This window comes from Carettochelys insculpta, chromosome 1, assembly GCF_033958435.1.
Source record: "Carettochelys insculpta isolate YL-2023 chromosome 1, ASM3395843v1, whole genome shotgun sequence".
In the NCBI taxonomy this organism is placed as follows: Eukaryota; Metazoa; Chordata; order Testudines; family Carettochelyidae; genus Carettochelys; species Carettochelys insculpta.
In genome coordinates this window covers 349,462,907-349,482,809 of record NC_134137.1, presented here as the reverse complement: position 1 = coordinate 349,482,809, position 19,903 = coordinate 349,462,907, and the positions used below count along the sequence as shown (strand labels likewise).

The window sequence follows — 19,903 nt, the reverse complement described above, 5'->3', positions numbered from 1 at the left end:
AAAGAGCTTGATACATTTTTGCAGGTTAGGTCCATAAATGGCTATTAGCCAGGGATAAAGTATGGTGCCCTAGCCTTCACAACAAGGGCAGGAGATGGATGGCAGGAGATAAATCACTTGATCATTGTCTTCTGTCTCCTTCTCTGGGGCACCTGGCATTGGCCACTGTCGGCAGATGGGATGCTGGGCTGGATGGACCTTTGGTCTGACCCAGTATGGCCTTTCTTATGTTCTTATGTTCTTATAACTCTGGAGTAGCAGGAGGAACAATTTCAAGCCTGTTCACACACTGAACCTGCAGGCGCATAGCACTGTCCTCGCTCACCCCGATCCCAGCCCTGAGTCCTGCTCCATCCCCAAGGGTGCCCTCCGGTGTTGAGTACCCCCTCTGCTGGATTCTCTGAAGCTCAGCAGAGGAGGGCCTGGGCCCTGGTGTACAGTGCATCTATACGACTTAACCCCTTTCTGCGTGCGCTGTAGCCAGGGGATAGGAAGTGACTGCGTTATCTTGGTGGAAAGCAACAGCCTGGAGATGTTAGCAGACTTTTGACACTGTGTGGACAGAAAGGGACAAGCTGTTTCCTGCCACATCAGCATGGTGGTAGGGGGTGGGGGAGAAGAAATGAGCTCTGTCAGATGTGCCCTCCTCCTCCTCCTCCTCCGTCTCACTCCAGCCCTGCAGGGGGAAGCCGCTCCCATCCCTTTCCCCTGCGCCGTGTTGATAGGCTGCTATTGGTCACATTCTGGTGCAAACCCTGGCAGAAATCTGGGGAAGAGTTATGTGACTTTGTGTTACCCCAGGAAGGCTGTGCCAGGCACCAGGAGGGGTGGATCCATTCTGGGAGTCCAGCCAGGTGTGGAAGGCACTGAGTGCCATGTAGGAAGAGCTGTATGAGAGTGGTTTTGCATGTTACCCCTCCTTGTTTGAATTCTAAAGCTTTAAATAAAAGGTAAATAAAAAGAATCCAATTATACCATGATTCTTTTTAATGGGGACTCGCTAAATTTGATGTTAATTTGAATATTTTATGATTCATTGCCATTAAACTCTCTTAAATATAAATAATTTTACTAGGTGTTCCATATTCAGCATATGGAAATAGGGTCATGCTTGATATATAGTGCTTACAAACTTTAAATTCTTATTTCCCCCCCCCCCCCCCCCGCCCACAATTGTGATATCATTGTCATGTAACGTCAAAAAAAAGTCATGTAGTTTATGTAGCACTTTGAGAATTTTGGAGTAAATTAACTAGCATGTCTCGTTCAGTTTTTTTTAACTTTATGCTTTGTGCGTGCAACTATAAAACTCATGCTTAAAACTCATGTTCAGCACTGTTGCAGGATGTTGCCATGGTTCACAATTAAATGGAAAAATGTAATCCTGTTCTTTTAAACTGCGTTGATGTTACATGACGTTTGCTACTTGCGAACAGCTAAACGTGACATTTCATGCATTCATAATTGCAGTATGTTTAAGCACAAATGAGCCTATTTTAAAAAAGATCTTCATTAATTCTACTGGGTGCCATGACCTTTTTATCAATTTAGTTAGTCCTTGCATTCAAGTGCAGGTCATTTGAGGTTGAGTAAGCATATGGCTTAGTGTACTCTTAATTCTATTACCCCTTAAAATGGCTTAGCCCTTCCCCGACACAGTTTTTCTTGGTGGGAGTTCCTAGTTGCAGGTATACATCTGATGCGGTATATTTTTGTTTTAATATGGAGTGAATTTAGGAACCCTGAACATGGAATCAGCCCTTCCTGTTTGCCAAGCTGTTGCACTCCATGCAGTGTGGGACTTGGGGAGACTATTATGTGAGTGTGCCCCATAACCTCCCCGGCTGAAGGAGGAGCTCAGAAGCTGGTGAGAAGAGAGGATCTCTCCATTCCTCAGTCTGTTTATTCAATATGTTCCAGTACTTGGGCCACTATTTTACAGGTGCACAAACGTGAAACAAAGGAGTTTGTGGCTTCACACGAACCTGTCTGAAGCAATTAAGTACAGTCCCTGACCTCTAAAAGCAGCCAAAAGCTGCCATGCATTATCACCTCATAGCCTGATTCTGAAAGTCCAGGTTGAGGTGGGCAGGATATGCCATACATACTCGTTCATTAGCCTCTTCGTTTATAAGCCGACCCCCTCCCCCGATGAATAGGCAGAAATGGAAAATCGCTCTGACTCTGTCGTAAGCCGACCCTGTATTTCGGGGATTGTCTGCCTTTGTTTCCCAACCTGCCAGGGTAAGCCACTGGCATGCTGGGATATTTTGTTTGTTTGAAGTGTCAGCAGGCACAGAACCCTGCAGCTTCCAGAGTTTGCAATTCACCATTCCTAGCCAGTGGGTGGCGGCCAGCACATCTCTCAGCCTGCGCTGCTTCCTGCTGCTTCCCTTGGCTGAGAAACAGGAACAGGAAGTGAGGGGATCCATGTCTGCTGACACTCCAGGTATGTGCAATATCTGGACATGCCAGTGGCTTATCCTGACAGACTGGGAGCCAGCGTTTACCAACCCATTGCTAAGCTGACCCCTGCTCTTTGATTCAAGTTTTAATCCCCCCTCCCCCCCAATATCGGCATATGAACAAGTATATATGGTGATTATTCAAGCAGTTATTCTGCCAAGACACTGGGGTGCACATCTGCATTCTTACAAAGAACATAGACAAAAGTGCCTCAGGAACCAACGGCTGCAAGCAGTTAGGCCCTTGGCTATGAATCTTACTCGAAATATGACACCATCAGCAGCACAGTGTAATTTTTGTCACATTTCTGGGAAGCAGAAAGTTTAAATCATAAGTTAAAATCCTTTTTTAAGAAGACCAATATGAATAAGATTAATGCACCCTTGGACAGCAATTTTGGTAATTTCTTGATGTGCCGAACCTGCCATTTGCTTGCTGCTCGCTTCTGCCTGCAGCCTGACCCTTCAGGGTCACTAGGAGAAGCTGCTTCTGGCATCATTAACAGCCGTGGCTTTATAGAGTAAAAAAAGACATTGGGCTGCAAAGTGTTTACATCTAATTCCAGATCTGCGAACATGTCATGCATAGTGCAAGGTGATTGGCCCATGATGAGGCTGACAGAACAGGAGGTGAAAAGGAGTGGAGGTATGGAGAGAGGGTTGAGGGAGAAAATGAGATGTGGGGCGATAGGTTTGCAGAAATTTTGGTAGTGCCCAGAATGCCCAAAGCCTGCACGCTTCTCCCACTCAAACTCTGCTTCCCCTGCTTTTTTTCCCTGCCTTAAGATCTGAGAGAGAGCTTGGTGGGGGAGGGTTGAGGGCCCTGGGGTGGAGTTTGTGTGCTGGGTGCAGGCTCTGGGGTGGAGCAGAGTGACTGGGGGCAAAGAGAGGGTGCAGGCTCTGAGAGGGAGTTTGGGTACAAGAAGGGTGAGGGGTAGGGCTTGGGGAGTGTGGTGGGGTGCAGGTGTGGGTCTGGGATGCAGGCTCTGGGATGGAGTCAAGGAGATTGGGATGCAGGATTTGGGAAGGAGTTTGGGTTCCAGAAGGGTTCTGGGGTACAGGTTCTGGGATGGGGTTTGGCTGAGCTACCCAGCGCCAGCAGGAAGGCCAGGGGACAGGGAGTGTGGAGTGGCAGGCAGTAAGTTTTCATAGAGCCCAGCCCGAGGTCAGGAATATTTCTTTTGTGGAGGCACCACAGGCCCATACAACTTGCTGCAATGATGAGTTGAACTGTATAGCAAGTGACTGAACAGAAACAGAGCAAAATGAGAGAAGTAGATAATATGGGAAGAGAAGTCCTAAGTCAGCAAGTACACCAGTGAATTTTCAGAAGGGATTTGACAGAGTGTTAAAATGCTTGATGCAGATAGGAATGCCCTGCAACATGAAGATGGCCCACAGAGGAGTAGGATGCATGTCTTTTGTTTTTAACTGTGGACTTAGCAGTCTGTGTTTCAGAAATTGGGTTATTCCTCAATATTCATGCTGCAAACATGCTGCAGGAATCAAATCGTTCAAGGAAGGGGCGATTTGTAAAGTATTAGAAAATGTGAAAGTGGTAGGAGCTGAGATCTAAATTACATGCCCCTCCTTCACTTCTCTATGTTCAGCTCCATGTTAGTAAGACTGTTCCTGGCTAGTGTCATGTTTCCAAGTTCTTTGTTTTTCGTATTGACAGAGAAGTAACTTTGCCCTTTCCTATGGTGAGGCAGGTAGAGATGTGACTTGATTGTTGGAAAATCAGTTTTCTGGCAAGACCTAGAAACTTTCCAATCTGTGGTATTAGATCTAATCGTGCCCAGGGCTTATAAATCAAGTTTGCAATTTAATTAAGGCGTGCATAACAGAGACCTGTGAAGCATTGTTTCACATCTTTTTATTGTTATCACTGACCTCCCTAGGGCACTGAATTCTGCATATCTTTTGCAGAGATAGTGGCCTGGCTTTTCTTGTGCTTAACTCTCCACTGTGGCTTGCCCCACTGTGTGTCTTGTTTCTCTCCTGGCTATAGTGGGATTGAGTCCAGGTTGGAGGATATTATGCTTTGCATAGTTTTACAATGTAGTATACCACTTAAGGATGGAAGGAAGCTTCTTCCCCATTCAACAATAGGGCAAGGGCCTTTGGGAGATCTCTTGATCCTTGTTTACAACTAGATGATTAGAAGGCCAACTCATGCAGCAAGTCTTTGAGAATCCGTTTTCTATTAGTTACAGGATCCATCCACTTCCCCAGTGCTGCACATGCTACAGCCTGCAGTGCTCAGGAACACGTGATGTGGGCTTCTCCTGTGAAGATGAACAGCATTGCATCAGTCTCATAGCACTTTCACAAGCTTTCCTGTGAAATTCTGCTGTGTTTACAGGATCCCTGTAGTTAGAGGGCGGTGCATCTGCTCATCCACATTTTACTGACCTACGCCGGGTTTGGCTTTTAGTGTTTTTATTGGGAAAAATACATCATAAAACTGAGACTGCTAAAACGCATTTATTTGACTTAATCATACTTTTGCTTCAAACACTAGGTGCGGCAATCATGTAAGTTCATGTTAAAGATGCTGTTATTACTGTTTATCCTACACTAATAGCTTCTCCAGTAGTGCAATTGGGTTGCATAGTGTCAGAGCCATGCTGTATGGATTGAGGGTGCAGTGAAGGCCCCAGTCTTACCTAAGGGCATCCCAGCAGCAGCTGGCTATGCATTGAAATAGATTTGCTGAAAATTAGGGTAAAAAAAGTAACAAAGTAGAAAGCTATGTATGAGAACAGAAGTTTGTATACATCTAAATACATAATTGTGACATTTGGATTTAAATGTACCAAAGTTAACTTTCCAAGCTAAGAGGACAGTGGACTTGAAGGACCTTTGGTTTCATCTGTTATGATCAATCGTGTATTGTTGGTCCTTCAAGCACGTATCCCTCAGCAATCCTGGTATATTCAGGATACGGAAATATTGGGCTTTTACATTACCTGCTTTTTCCTCACTAGTGACAAAATGATAAACTTATCCTCAGGAAGTTTTAAAGGTCATTTCACCATAAGTTGGTATCTGTGTACTCTGTATAGGAATTTAAACAATACCATACTTAAAGAAACTCTTTGTGTTATACTTAGTGAAGATGAGTAGATTGTGGCTGTAGTAGTAATGATGGTATAAATGAAGCTTTTGGGGTTTTGTTGTAGAACTGTGATTCTCAGTCCCCCCAGGCAATCAGCAGTGTGGGAAGGGAGCATGGTTCAGAAATCCCAATGCATGTTGGGAACCCTAGTTCTTGATCATTGTACTGCACATACAATACAGTTATCAAGAGAGATCTTGGACTGAACTAAAAATGAATGGCTGTCTGTAGAGCTACAGAGAGGAACAATTGAGCAGTCAGGGAAGAGGGGTATAGTCTAGCCTTTTGCTATAAATATATACTGTTTTTACAGATTCTAAAAATCTGTCAAAATAAATCTACAGTGAATATTTTACTTCCACCTTAGCTACCAGCTCTGCTTGCGCCACAGTGGAAACAAACTCCTTAGTTCCTCCTTGTGCTTCCTTTCTACCACACACTTGTGATGTCTCTGTATGGAAACACACAGTAACAGCCTTTTTCCTTCTAACCAGCAGAGGCAGTCCTGGAACATGAAACTGTTTCTGGTTCATTTTGGGGGAATAAAAAGCATGACATATTCTATTTCTTTGGGTATTCATTTCATCTTGTTTTTCTCTTTTTTTTTAATAGAACAGAAGAGCTGCCTACCACTCAGCAATCCACAAAACCACCGACACAAGTCAATGGAACAGGTAGTTTTTGACTAAGTCAGTACTAGTGACATGGTTTTTCTTCATGTGAGCTTTTCTCTCAAAGCTGATCTGGAAGATGACACTGGAATGTTTGTGTAAAAGCTGCTGGTTCTTTATTCAGGCTTTTGAAGAATTACATATGCCACGTGGTTTGGATATACTCTTCCTCTGGTCATGCGGCCATGGTTTAATTTAATGAACTTAAGTTTACAGAATGAAATAAAAGAATGCTCTGTTATCTCCCTTGACTTCCTTTGAGGTTAAATGACAATGCTGGTATTGAAACATTCTTTAGTCTTTAACATTAAGTGGAATTTTTGTTTTCTAAAAGCAAAGCCGTGTAGCTTAGTATCCTGTCTTTCAACAAAGTGGCCATTGCCAGTGAATGAACAGAACAGGTGATCATTAACTGACATATCTCCTGTGGCCCAACTTTTGGCAAACAGAGGCTAGGAACAATTTAGAACATTGTTTTCAAGCCGTCCCCATCCTGGATAGTAGCCATTGGTGGACCTACCCTCCCCAAACTTGTCTAGTTCATATTTTGAGCCCTGTTAGTCTTGGCCTTCACAACACCCTGTGTCAGAAAGTTACAGGTTGACTGCAGATTGCGTTGTGTGAAGGATTTTTTTCCTTTGATAGTTTTAAACCTGCTGCTTATTGATTTCATGCGCTGACCCCTAGTTCTTGTGTTAGGAGGAGGAATAAATAACACTTTCTTGTTTACTATTTTTCCTTACTAGTCAAGTTTTGAGAGAGACTATCATATCTCCCACCCCCAGCCATCTCTTTTCCAAGCTGAAATGTCAGTTTTATTAATCTGTTTTCATCTGGAAGCTGTTCCATACCCCTATCATTTTTGTTTCCATTTTTGTACCTTTCCAATTCCAGTATATCTTTTTGGATATGGGGCAATCACATCTGCATATAGGCAAGATGGTGGGTGTACCTTGGATTTAGATAGAGGCAATATGTTGTTTTCTGTTTTATTAGCTATCTTAAAAATCCAGGGCAGTTTTGTGTCATCTGCAAATTTTGCCACCTCACTATTTACCCCCCTTCCTAGATCATTTATGAATATACTAAATCCTGAAGACATCACTATTTCCCTCTCTCCATTCTAAAAACTAACCATTTATTCCTAGACTTTGTTTCCAATCTTTTAAATAGTTACCAAACCATGAAAGGACTTTCCCTTTTATGTCATGACAGCTTACTTCACTTAAGAACCTTTGGTGAGGGTCCTTGTCAAAGGATTTCTGAAAATCTAAGTAGGCCATATTCATTGAATTCATCTTGTGCACACGCTTGTTGGCCAGCTGAAAAAATGTAGATTAGTGAGGCATGATTTCCTGTTTTTTAAAAAATGTTAACTCTTCTCCAACAAATTATGTTCACCCATGTGACTGATAATTCTGTTCTTTATAATAGGTTCAACCAGTTTGGCTGGTACTAAAGTTAGGTTTATTGGCCTGTAATTGCCAGAATCATCTCTGGAGCCTCTTTTAAATATTGGTATAACGTTAGCTCTCCTCTGGTCATCAGGTACAGAAACTGCTTTTAAACGGTGGGTTATTGATTCTGCAGTTTCACATTTTGAGTTTTGGAATCTCCATCGTATCCTCAGCTGCTAAGACTGCTGCAAAGCAACTCCAAAGAGGAATAGAATTACTGATTATAGATTCTGCCTGGGGGGGGGGATGGCAACATACTGAAATATGCAAACACTCAGACAAAATCCTGATTCACCTAATCCATATCTGTTGTTTCTAGATTTTTCACATGCATTTTGATAGACTGTACCAGTTTCAATTTTTAAAGGAGTTCATGGATTACATAAAACTTGGATACAAAACGTCGGAGGGATTGGACTATTTCATTAGGTTTTCTGTCAGTTCTAAACTACTACTTTGCCCAGGGAGCGTGTTTAAAAAGGGGTTGGGGTCGGGGTCGGGGGGGAATCATTGTCTTCTTGTTAGTCCCCAAAAGTGTTTTAGCATTCAGAAATAAATTTTACCTTTTCTATTCCTCATGTTCTAATAGGGTCTGCAATGACTCTGCTACAGAATATCACTATGTTTCTTACTTCTTGTACATAGTGCATAGATTTTTGTGTATTTAGCTTAATTCCTTTTGGTAATGACCAACCCTTTGTTTAGTCTGCCTAAAAGCATATATCTGCTTCAGGCTATTTATCAAGCATTCTGCTGCTTTTTTTTAATACATGTAACAAAATATTAACATCTCAGATGTTCTAACCTAATGAATTCTATTACATAAATATTGAAAACAGGTTGGGTTCAAGAGTAGCTGCGATCCATCTTCTCCTGCTGTGTCAGAGTATAAATTAAATGTTTGTAGATGCTAATCTTCCTTTCTCCTATTTCCAAAGTTCAGTGTTTGGCAGTGCGCTTGCTTTTTCACTTGCTGTTTTCATAGCAAATGCGTTCTTTATCCTGACCCAACAGAAAACTTGAGGTGAGGTGAAGGTAGAAAGCACACATATGATACATGAATTGCATTATGAGAAGGTTAGATTTTAAAAAAATTGACCCCAGGATTAGAATGTTAAGGTAAGGTTACATTTACAAATGATCCAGACTCAGAACCTAAAAGTATTCACAATTAAGGCAGCCAGTCTGTCTGAATTCTGCTATAGCATCCTGTCTTTCCTCCTGGTGTTAGTAGAAAATTTCAAAATCTAGAATATTAGTTTTAAAATAGGTAGATTGTGTACATGTTAAATATAGTGATCTGTAGCCACAAGCTCCTTCGGTCTTTAAAGTAACAGCCATAATTTCATGAATGGGATCGTTCATATAGGCATGCTAATTTGGCATCTAATGAAATGTGGATGATAGATCAGAATCCTTTGTGATGGTGAGACCCTTTGACTCAGTAAAATGTTGATTTCCTGTGTTGCCATGCCTTTAGTGATACGTTTACACATTCTCAAAGCTTTCTTTACGTTCTCCCTATGAACTGACACATTTACAAACTGGCTTGATAAACTTTAAGAATAGCAGATTCACATTTTTTTAAAGGAAGAGACCTTTGTTTCTGACCCTGCATCTGTATACTGTATGCATTGGTATCACATTTGATAGGAAAAAAAGATTTACAAAGGTTGTACATCTGGCAGAAATTTCACAAGGTGATTTGGTTTGGCAGTGATGAAAATTCAGAGGGTTGATCTATAACTAAAGTAAAATTGTTATGAATAAGATATCTATTTCCCCACTGCATTGCTTGGAACATTTGTGATATTCAGTAACAAACCCCTCTTCAGCAGAGCATTTTTATATCTGTTAGAATATAGTATCTTTATTACAACTAAAGTAACCCATAAACGGGAAATTCTGGTTTGCAGGAAGTTCCAAAATTCAAAACAAAAGCTCTGAAGCAGAACGTAAACTAAAATTTGGGAATTTGACAATTTTGTTTTGAAAAGGTATCGATGAACTATTTTGACTTTGAAATATTTCCAAGGCTCGCTAGGGTTTTTGGAGATGTTGAGGAGCTGGTAGCCCCAATCCTAAGACTGCTTGACTGAAGGAAAGGAGGGTGTATTGGAGGCTGGGACTTCCTGGATCCCTATAATTTGTCCAGACAGGGTGCCAAGGAGCTGTACAGGCAAGCTGGCAGGAAACCATGAAGGTTTTAAAGCTTGCCTGATTTCTGTCAGAATCTTGTTTGAAATCAGGACATTCCTACAGAAAATTTTTACTTCATTGAATCAGCATTTTCCACCAGAAGAATGTGTGGTTGGAAAACTTTCAACCAACTGTAATTTGTGAGTCTCTCACTTACTGAATAGAATCTGCTTTAGTCAGTAATAGAACACACAACTTTTCTGTAGCTGTCCTGTAAGGAACTTACTGTGTGGATGGGTAAATTACTAGAAAATGTGGCTGCTGCATCTCAAGTTCTGTCTTAATGAAAATTACAATGGTGGGACCTAGGTACAATACCGCTCCAATTTACAGATAGATTGGCCTGTCAGGATAAGTCCACACTACCAGGTATTGTTGACAAAAATTTCCAGACGGTGTTCACACTTGCTTCCACTGTTGATGAGCATATCCACAATGGTGGCACCATCATCCACAGTCTGAACAATGCACTTAGAGGTTGCATCCCACAGTTCAGTGTTGTGGGAAGGCAGAGCTGACCCGTGTGCATCTTGGAATTCCCTCTGAGTTCTCTCTCAGTGTCTTCACCAGCTGGGAGCAGCATCATGAGTAGTTCTGTGCTCTCTCCATGTTTAGAAATGTCAAAGCAGCACAGCAGTCTTTCCCCGCTTCCCCTTCAGCAGCAGTCTGCCTGGGCTGAGGAGCATTCCAGTGATTTTTAGTTTGCTTCCCAAATGGAGCAGCTCGCTCAGCTGTCAGATACTTCACAGAGGGGCACAGAGATCAAAACACTGATCTTTGGTACTAATTAAACATTTACTGTGTTTGAACAATTGTACAATAAAGGACATTTGACTCTTCTCGTTGAATTCTCATGAAAACCAACCTAGTAGTCATTAAAATATTGTGTCCTGACCTTAAAAATTAAATGATTTCTCCAAATACATAGTCTTTTTCATCAAAGGCTTGCATAGAGTAATATATCACAGTTACTGTTCAATTTGGGGTTAATCAGTATTTTGAAAGGTCACAGAAACACTTGTATGCCTGAAGTTTCCAGATACTCCTTGCTTATTTGAGCAAGACAATCCTCAATCCTGGCATCAAAGGTGATGTTAATTGATATGAAAGGTGAAGGATGAATACTAAGAATGGTAGAAATTTGGGGGGCCTGTTGTATATAATTGGTGGGCTATCTAAAAGAGAAGCAATCCAGAGGAAGAAACAAGCTGTGTGTAATAAAACTTTAGCTAGAGACATCTACATTTAACTTTAATATTTCTTCTTAAAGACCAGGAGACAGATATTAATTTAAAGAGTGGGTGGCTGGCTCTATTGTTTTTGATTTCTAGAGCTGGCGGGGAAGGAATCATTCAGTTCCATTGGAATTTGCAGTGGGAGACCATAACTTTCAAAGAATGCCACTAAACTGAAAATTAAACTAGAGTTGGGGCAGTTGTAATTGTATATTACAATTAGTCATTTTCCACCATCTTTAAAAAAATTTTTTTTGGCCTAATGTGCAAAATACTCTGTTTGGATTCATAGATAAACGCAGTCAGATGATGTGTTCGAGAGTCCAGAAGTGGTTTTATGACAAATTTGGGGAATATGTTGAAGACTTCAGATTTCAGCCAGAGGAAAACACTGTGGAAACTGAAGAGCCACTTAGTGCAAGAAGGTAAAAATACCTGTATAACAGGCTTTGGATAAACTAGCTTAAACCTGTCACAAATGATTCTACTGTAATGAAATACATGTAAGGAACTATATTTCTATACAGAGTAAAAGAAGACGAAGTAGGAGGGCTAATTTTGGCTGTGTATGAGTGGTTTTAAATTAGTGTTATCAGCAAAGTGTTAAAATCCTATATTTTTCTGCATATTTACAATGAAATTGGAGTTGGAGTATGTTTACACCATAGCCTGTAGTGTGCTTTCCAACTTGGGTGAACAGACAAATGATAGCTCTGCTCAAACTGGGCACATGAAAAATAGCAGAGTAGTCAGGGATAGCGTAGGTGGCCACTCTACATACCAGATGGTCTAAGCAGTGTTGTACCCAGGTGATTAGCCCAGACTGCTGCCCATTTTGTTCCTTGCTATACTTCTAAGTTAGTATGCTAGCACATTCAGGGCTAGCACACCTACCAGTTTGGGTGTGGTTCACTTTATCTGTGGTGGCACTTAGACCACTTACAGAGAGAGAGGGAGTGAGGGAGAGTGAGTATCCTGTACAGCGAGAGCCAGCTTGCTTGTAGCTCAGTGTAGTGGTTCATGCACTAAGCTTCAGAGGCCCCAACTGCAAGTCAGATACACTAGCTGTTCAGTGTATTCGCAATACATGTTGTACTAGAACAAAATATATGTGTACTAGAACAGCTATGTTAAGTTGTCTTGAAATGCTTGTTTGCCTGACATCATCTTGTATTATGCATCTTTTTCTAGGTTAACTGAAAATATGAGACGGCTAAGTGAGTACCCAGCACCATCATTTTCTCAACATAAAATCAGACTTCTTTTCTCCATTCACTTAATATTTGTGCACATAAAAATGAAGTTCTGGAAAAATGCTTTTGTCAGTTTATACGGGAACCATTTCTGAATCTTTGAATTGATCCTTGGTGGTAGAGGAGTAAATGCAAGCAGTGTAGCACCAGAGTTGGTACTCTTCAGAGCTGGGTAACTTAAAGCTCACCTTTGCTCCTACTTAATTAATGGAATATTAGCAGAGATAGAGGTCTGCTGGAGTCAGTAAAAGTTTGCAGGCACTGACTCTAACTGACCAGGAGGAGCACGTCATTATTGCAGCCTATGCTAATGCTCTGTATAGCCTAATTTTAAAAGTAAAATGATCGAAGTGTGTTGCTTCCATTATTTGTGTGGCTAACCTGCAGCTCATGAAGCTCATGCAGCTCTTTTAGAGTAAAAGTGCAGCTTGAGGAGCCCCCCTGCATACCCTGCCATTTTCTACCTACCAGACTGGATGGGGAGAACACAGGGCTTCTGCCTTGAGGGAGGATGGTAGGGCTAAGGGTTTCTGCCCAGCAGGAAGAGGGATGTAGGTGCTTCAGCCCTGCTGGAGGTATCTGCTGGGGCTTCAGGGTTAGCCCAGAGAAGGTGGCAGCTGATGCCCCCAAGTCCCTCCTCCCTGCTTCAGTACAGAAGACCCGAAACCTAGTGGCTGTACCCAGCTCTTGAAATTCTGCCAAATGTCTTATACAGTTTGGAGGGTCTGTAAGTTTGGCTGCCTTTGGGGAGATGATTACGTGACTTGTTCTCTTTATTGGGAGGTCAGGAAAGTCCTGTCTGAGTAAGATTGTGCCCTGCATATTTACCTGGGCGATCTGAATAGTACTTATATTTCCTCAAGTGAACACTACAGGCTAGACTGCCTTAAGTTGGTGTAAAGGGTTGTAAAGATTTCCTTGAGCCATCCCAGCCCCTGGTACCCAGGTACAAAGACAAAGCAGTATTACCAGTGTTACCCAGTCTTAATACAATACTGTCTATGGCAGCTGCCTCACTGAAGCAATGAGCTCATCTAGTGCTACTGCCCTCCCAGCTAGTTCCCTACAATCTTGGTGTGTGATATTGGTGCTTAGAGCTAATATTTTGCTGGTGCTGACCCTTAATAAAATCCAGCCCTTGTGTTTCCTCTGCATGGAGGGGGTAGCAGGGATTGTTGAATTTTGAGCAATACAAATGAAGGCCTGCATCCTGTATTCCATGAAGTTATCAGATGTCTTGACCAAGAACTACAGGGGAACAGATTAGGCTCAGTAATAGGATATGAGTCTAGAAGGAGAAGCGTGGTTAGAGGATCTAAACCACAGTGTGAATCATGTTTCTACTTCCTTATTTAGTTTGTGGGTGTGTGATTCTCTGTAATTGCTCAGTGACCTTGAAATCGCTGTTTTTAGTTATGTTTGTCTTTTTGAATTAGCTTGGCTTGCTGGGATTTTGGGCAAGCTCTTGTATTTAAATAAAAAAAAATTAATCCATAAAACTGTTTTTAACATTCAGGATAAAACTCAGATAATTTCCAATGTATTTATTGTTTTACAAATGAGTCAATTGCTGTTACTTCCATTTTTTTTCTTCTGCCTAGAGAGAGGTGCCAAACCGGTTACTAATTTTGTGAAGAATCTTTCTGCCTTATCAGATTGGTATTCTATCTACACTTCTGCTATTGCCTTTATTGTAAGTTTCCCTATTGCTCCAAGTGTAATAACTGTTAAAAACTTTATAGCCATCATTTAGTGGCATTCTTTGTAAATGCTTCCTATAATTCGCCATTGCGACATTTGCTGAAGACACAACAATGTAGTATAATTTATTTAATATAGAAATATATTATCTTAAAACTATTTTTATTCATTCAGAACTATTTTTAATATTTGGATTCTTGTTTCATTTTATGACATAATGGCTACATTTTCACTAGCCAAAAACTTCGAAATTGCCATGCAAATGACCATTTCGAAGTTTCTTGTGCTGAAATACATATTGAGCGCCTCCTTGGCATGCGGGCAGCCAGGGCACTTCGAAATTGACGTGCCTCGCCGCCACGCGGTTCGTCCAGACAGGGCTCCTTTTTGAAAGGACCCTGGCTACTTCGAAGTCCCCTTATTCCCATCTGCTCATAGGAATAAGGGGACTTCGAAGTAGCTGGGGTCCTTTCGAAAAGGAGCCCCATCTGGATGAGCCATGCGGCAGTGAGCCGCGTCAATTTCGAAGTGCTGCGGCTGCCTGCATGCTAATGAGCCACTGAATATGTATTTCAGTGCTTCATTAGTAAACTTCGAAATGGCCATTTGCAGGGCCATTTCTAAGTTTTTGGCTGGTGTAAACATGGTGAATGTCAGACATTTACAACAATTTCCATATTTGCAGATGGTTTAAAGCTTAGTGGGTGTCCTCTTCATCCTGTTGCAGGTGCCTGCCACCACTTCTTCCCCACTCTCCGGAAAATGTGCCCATTAATCTGACCAGTGGTCCTCTGTGAAATATCTTGTCAATCTCAGTCCAGTTCCTAATGTGGACAGGTCCACGTCCAATGCACATGTTGTCCATGTATGGCCCCCCCCCATAATATCACAGTTAGTATTAATTTGGCACCATTGTTGCCATTGTCAGAAGAGAGGACCAGGAAATAGGCATGTAGACTGTATTGTGGTGGGGTTACGTAGGAGGACTGGTACTGCTGCAAGGTGATGTGTGCTCTGTGGATACTTACAGGACTTTGCTCTTTAGATTTGTCTGTATGGACACACTTCATACCCATTACATGTAATTTAAAATATGCTGGAAAAATTTAAATTCTAATTTAAAAATGTCTGAATTGGAGGGCTCTAGAAACATCATAAGTAAAGCATGCGAGTGAAATTTAATTTTACGTAGTTACAACTGCACTTCCATTGATTGTAGCAGCGCAGGTCAAAATGTGCTGCTGACTTAATGCTGTTTTTAATATGCTGATCAAGGAACGCTACAGAGAACCATCTCACTTTTGGGCTCCCTTATGCCATTTAGCACTGCCTCTATATCCCTTTGCCCTGACTTCTCCTTCTCCTGCTCCTCTCATCTCTGCATCTCACCACCTCTTGCTTCTCATCTGGAAGTGATATACCTAGAAGCATCATGGCCTCTGGAAGAGTCTTTTCTGGAGTTTGGGAACTGCTAGCTCTAAGACTGGATGGGCACGGTTTCATTGTGTGGCTTAGAGTAAAACACTTTGCTATGTTTCCTTGTCCATAGAGTGCCCTTTTCAGAAGTTTTGAGAGCATTAAGGAACGTATGTAAAGCAGTTCAAAAGGACAATCTCTTAAGCAAGTTCTAAATAATCTTTTCCATTTTCTTCTTAGACATCTTAGTTTTCCTTCCCCTGAATAGAATCAAACTTGGGGAAGCATTGAGGATATTGCTTCTGTGGGAAAAAAATACAATTTGGTATCTTGGTGCTTATCCCGCTCTCACTTCCTTAAGTCCCCAGTCGTAGGAACCACTCTGACTTCCACTCAGCTGGGTCTGATTCATTGCTACCTGGACCTAGCAAAGCCATGCTAGATGAACATAGTATACTCCCCTCTGTGGTACATTCCATTAATCTAATAACTTCTGTTGTCCTAACTTTGTACAACTCCAGCGACCATTCAGTTCCACACATGCAGCTCAGAGCTACGTCATTGAGATTGACAGAATCTCACAGTTATCTCTTGACTTGGTGTGTGTGTGAATCTGGTGCATTTTCATCAGTCACAGGGGAGCTTTCATAGCCCTAAGTGTTAATAGCTTGGGGAGTTGTGTTTTAGCATGTGTTGCAGTATATACCCTGTAACGTAGTTTAGGTATTGTTTCATGCAAATCACTGTAATTTATCATGTCATCTGCAACTCTTTCTTTTTTGTCTGCAGATTTACATGAATGCTGTATGGCATGGCTGGGCCATTCCTATGTTCTTATTTTTAGCAATTTTGAGGTTATCCCTAAATTACCTCATAGCCAGGTATTTACTTTCTTAAATATTAAGGATTTAGCCATTTGTATAACTTAATTTATCTGAAAGCTTTTATGTTGTTTTTAACAGCTTACAGTTAATTTCAATTTAACTTTGGTTACAGAAAGGATTAAAATGTGGGTTTAAATAAATTGTTCTAAAGCTATGGCAAATATCAAAAGCCCTAATATCCAAACTAGTTAAGTAGTACTCCTGGTTTGCATTGACTCAGGTCACCAGAATTGATGCTACATATCCAATGACTTAATGCAGTACATTATTACAGTAAAATCCCCAAAAGGAACCAGTTTCCATCTTCTAGCAGTGCCGGAAATGATTGAAAAGAATTACATTACAAGCCAAAGCCTGTTCACATTTTATCAGAAGAACTTCTTCTTTCTTCCCGGCTTAACACAAGTTGAATTAATATTTTACCTGGGATACAAGTATGTCAGCAAAAGGATATTTTATTTTTCACAATTTTTAACCTAACTAGTCTTCATACTCTTAGATAGATATAGTGGCATTTTTATTGTAAACATAAAACTCAGCAGCTACGGAGAATCTGTACCAAAATCTAAAAATTCAGTAACATTGATTTGATTTAAACAGCCCAGAAATTTATATTGACTGTTCTGAGAAGCTAAGGTATTGAACAGTATCCGTTCCTGAGACTCATGAAGAATGCCTAACAAAATCTGTGTGTCAGGCTTAGAACTCTTCAGAGTGAATGCAAAGTCTCACTTCCAATATCGATGACTTTCAGCAATCTTGCTGAGGAAGGGGGAATACTCAGATCCTTGCACTAAAGTCTTTTCTAACTAAAACTTAACAGGTAAAATTTAGTTTGTAGGGGTGTGACTTCATCGGAGGTTTGTCTTTTTAATTGTTGAATTGTATCCAGAATTTATTTAAGGGTTGAATTAGATCCAGAATATATAACTATTCTGTTGCTAAGGAGAAAATATGAGCTTTGTTGTTTCAATTGAAAATGGCCTGTGCAGTATTAGTAAGTATTTATGGAACAAAACTGTAATCCCTTGATCAATGCTTATGTCAGAAAGGGGTTGATGTGCTTGTTTTTTTTGTTTTGTTTTTAAAGAGCTCCCTACACAAATGATGATTTTGAACAGTTGATGTGATGTTTTTCTCTGAAGCTTAGAACAAACTTCAAATCAGTGCCTGTAAACATACAAATGGCTATAACTTCATTGCCATAAATCAGTGCTCAGTGTTTGAACAATCAAGGCCTTCTGACTAGTTATTGGATTGAGAGAGAGACTGTAGATTTAAAAGAACTCTTTTAACTGCTTTCCCATAGATATTTAAAAACATCATTTAGTTAAAGTCACATAAGCGTTGGCTGCAGAAAAGCATTTTAAACTCTGCTCAGTAGACTTGTGGAGAAGAGGTATCTACATAATTTGCTCCTTTGACTTTTAGGGGTTGGAGAATACAGTGGAGCATTGTGCCTGAAGTTTCTGAGCCCATTGTAAGTCTTTAATCTTGAATTTGCACTGCATGTTGTTATGCTATTCCAAAATACAGAAAAATGTCTGTGTGAAAATCGTTCTAAATCTTTTCCCATTTATAATAGCTCAGTTTGTGGGTGGAGGGTATAAAAATACAGCTGTCACCATTCTTCTGTCTTTTCTTAGTTGTAGCTTCGAATCCAACATTGATTGTGCTGTATATTTATGGGTTTTCTTTATTTGTTCTTTGTGGAATACAGTGGCTGTTCCATCATAAACTAAATAAATTTTTAGCTTAAGCTGAGATTTGAGATAAATATCGTAATTGAAAATGGGGTGACACTCTCAGTAGCTTTCAGCCTGTTGAAAGTCATGTTGATTTGATTTAAACAGCCCAGAAATTTATACTATCTGCAGGAGTTCTTGCGAAGAACTGTTGAGGCTAGGCAAACATCTATTTGAATTACAAAATCTTTTCAGTAAGATATATTGTGGATCTTGGGGTTCCAGCGAAAACATTTTTATTTTTATCATAATTCTCTAGGTGTATAACTTTACTAAATAGTTTTTAAACAGAAATGTAAATGATTAGTGTCTAGAGCAGGAAGGGCATCATTTTGGCATAATATTTGTATTCATCTGAACAGTTTGTTTAGCTACTGCTTACACAGCCAAAAAACTAAAACCTGTAAGTAGCATATGGAAATTTGAGGATACAGGATGAGCCTATATATAAAATGTTTTGATTTTTGTCACAGGCAGTTGTATAAAATGTAAAGAACTAAATTTAATTGAATATATTTATCTTGTCCAAGGAACCTCCAAAGGAAGACCTGACAGTGTCAGAAAAATTTCAGCTTGTTCTAGACGTGGCACAAAAAGCACAGGTAACTATACTCCATTCAAACTTTATCAGAGGGGTAGCCAGGTTAGTCTGTATCTTCAAAAACAACAGTCCTGTGGCACCTTGTTGACTAACAGATATTTTGGAGCATAAGCTTTCATGGGCAAGGACCTGCTTCATCAGGTGCATGAGTGGGGGAGATCCAGAGGAGGGTTAAAAGAGGGAGTCTCAATCAAGAGGAGGGCCAGAGTTGACAAGGTCTGTTCAGTCACAGAGGATGTGGCCCATTATCAGCAGTTCATGTGGAGTTGTGAACATCAAGAGAGGAGAAATCAGGTCAGTTCAGTCAGGGAGGATGGGACCTGTTACCAGTAGCTAATGTGGCAGTGTGAACATCAAGAGCGAAGAAATTGCTTTTTGTAATTGACCAACCACTCCCAGTCTCCGTTCAATCTTTGGTTGATGGTGTCATGTCAGATTTGCAAATGAATTGCAGCTCTGCATTTTCTCGTTGGAGTTTATTTTTGAAGTTTTTTTGTTTTAGGGTGGCTACTTTTAAATCTGTTACCGAGTGTCCAGGGAGTCTGAAGTGTTCTACTGTAGGTTTGTGTATGTTAAACAGTCTGCATGTAGAACACTTCAATCTCCATGGACACTCGGTAACAGATTTAAAAGTAGCCATCCTACAACAAAAAATCTTCAAAAATAAACTCCCAAGAGAAAATGCAGAGCCGCAATTCATTTGCAAATTTGACTCCATCAGCCAACGATTGAAAGGAGACTGGGAGTGGTTGGCCTATTACAAAAGCAGTTTCTCCGCTCTTGATGGTCACATGTCTACATTAGCTACTGATAATGGGGCACATCCCCCTGACTGAACTGACCTGATTTCTCCTCTCTTGATGTTCACAACTCCACATTAACTGCTGATAATGGGCCACATCCTCTGTGACTGAACAGACCTTGTCAGCTCTGGCCCTCCTCTTGACTGAGACTCCCTCTTTAAAGTCTCCTCCGGATCCCCCCTACTCATGCATCTGATGTAGTAGGTCTTTGCCGACGAAAGCTTATGCTCCAAAATATCTGTTAGTCTATAAGGTGCCACAGGACTTCTTGTTTGTTCAAACTTAATCAGGTTTTTCCTGAGTAAAGAAAGGATACATCTTGAAGACATGGGTGTGTAAGGTATAAAAATGG

General features: G+C 40.8%; 1 protein-coding gene across 3 annotated transcripts in view; it reads left to right on the top strand.

Annotated features, from left to right (window-relative positions):
* Positions 1 to 19,903, top strand: part of GRAMD4 (GRAM domain containing 4) — a 130,533-nt gene that overhangs the window by 90,063 nt on the left and 20,567 nt on the right. For all 3 annotated transcript variants that reach the window (XM_075015956.1, XM_075015965.1, XM_075015974.1), the window contains exons 5-11: positions 6,199 to 6,260; positions 11,441 to 11,573; positions 12,340 to 12,365; positions 14,003 to 14,094; positions 16,308 to 16,399; positions 17,834 to 17,882; positions 18,678 to 18,749. In XM_075015956.1, the coding sequence (XP_074872057.1) occupies positions 6,199 to 6,260; positions 11,441 to 11,573; positions 12,340 to 12,365; positions 14,003 to 14,094; positions 16,308 to 16,399; positions 17,834 to 17,882; positions 18,678 to 18,749 (526 nt within the window). The remainder of the gene's footprint in view (positions 1 to 6,198; positions 6,261 to 11,440; positions 11,574 to 12,339; positions 12,366 to 14,002; positions 14,095 to 16,307; positions 16,400 to 17,833; positions 17,883 to 18,677; positions 18,750 to 19,903) is intronic.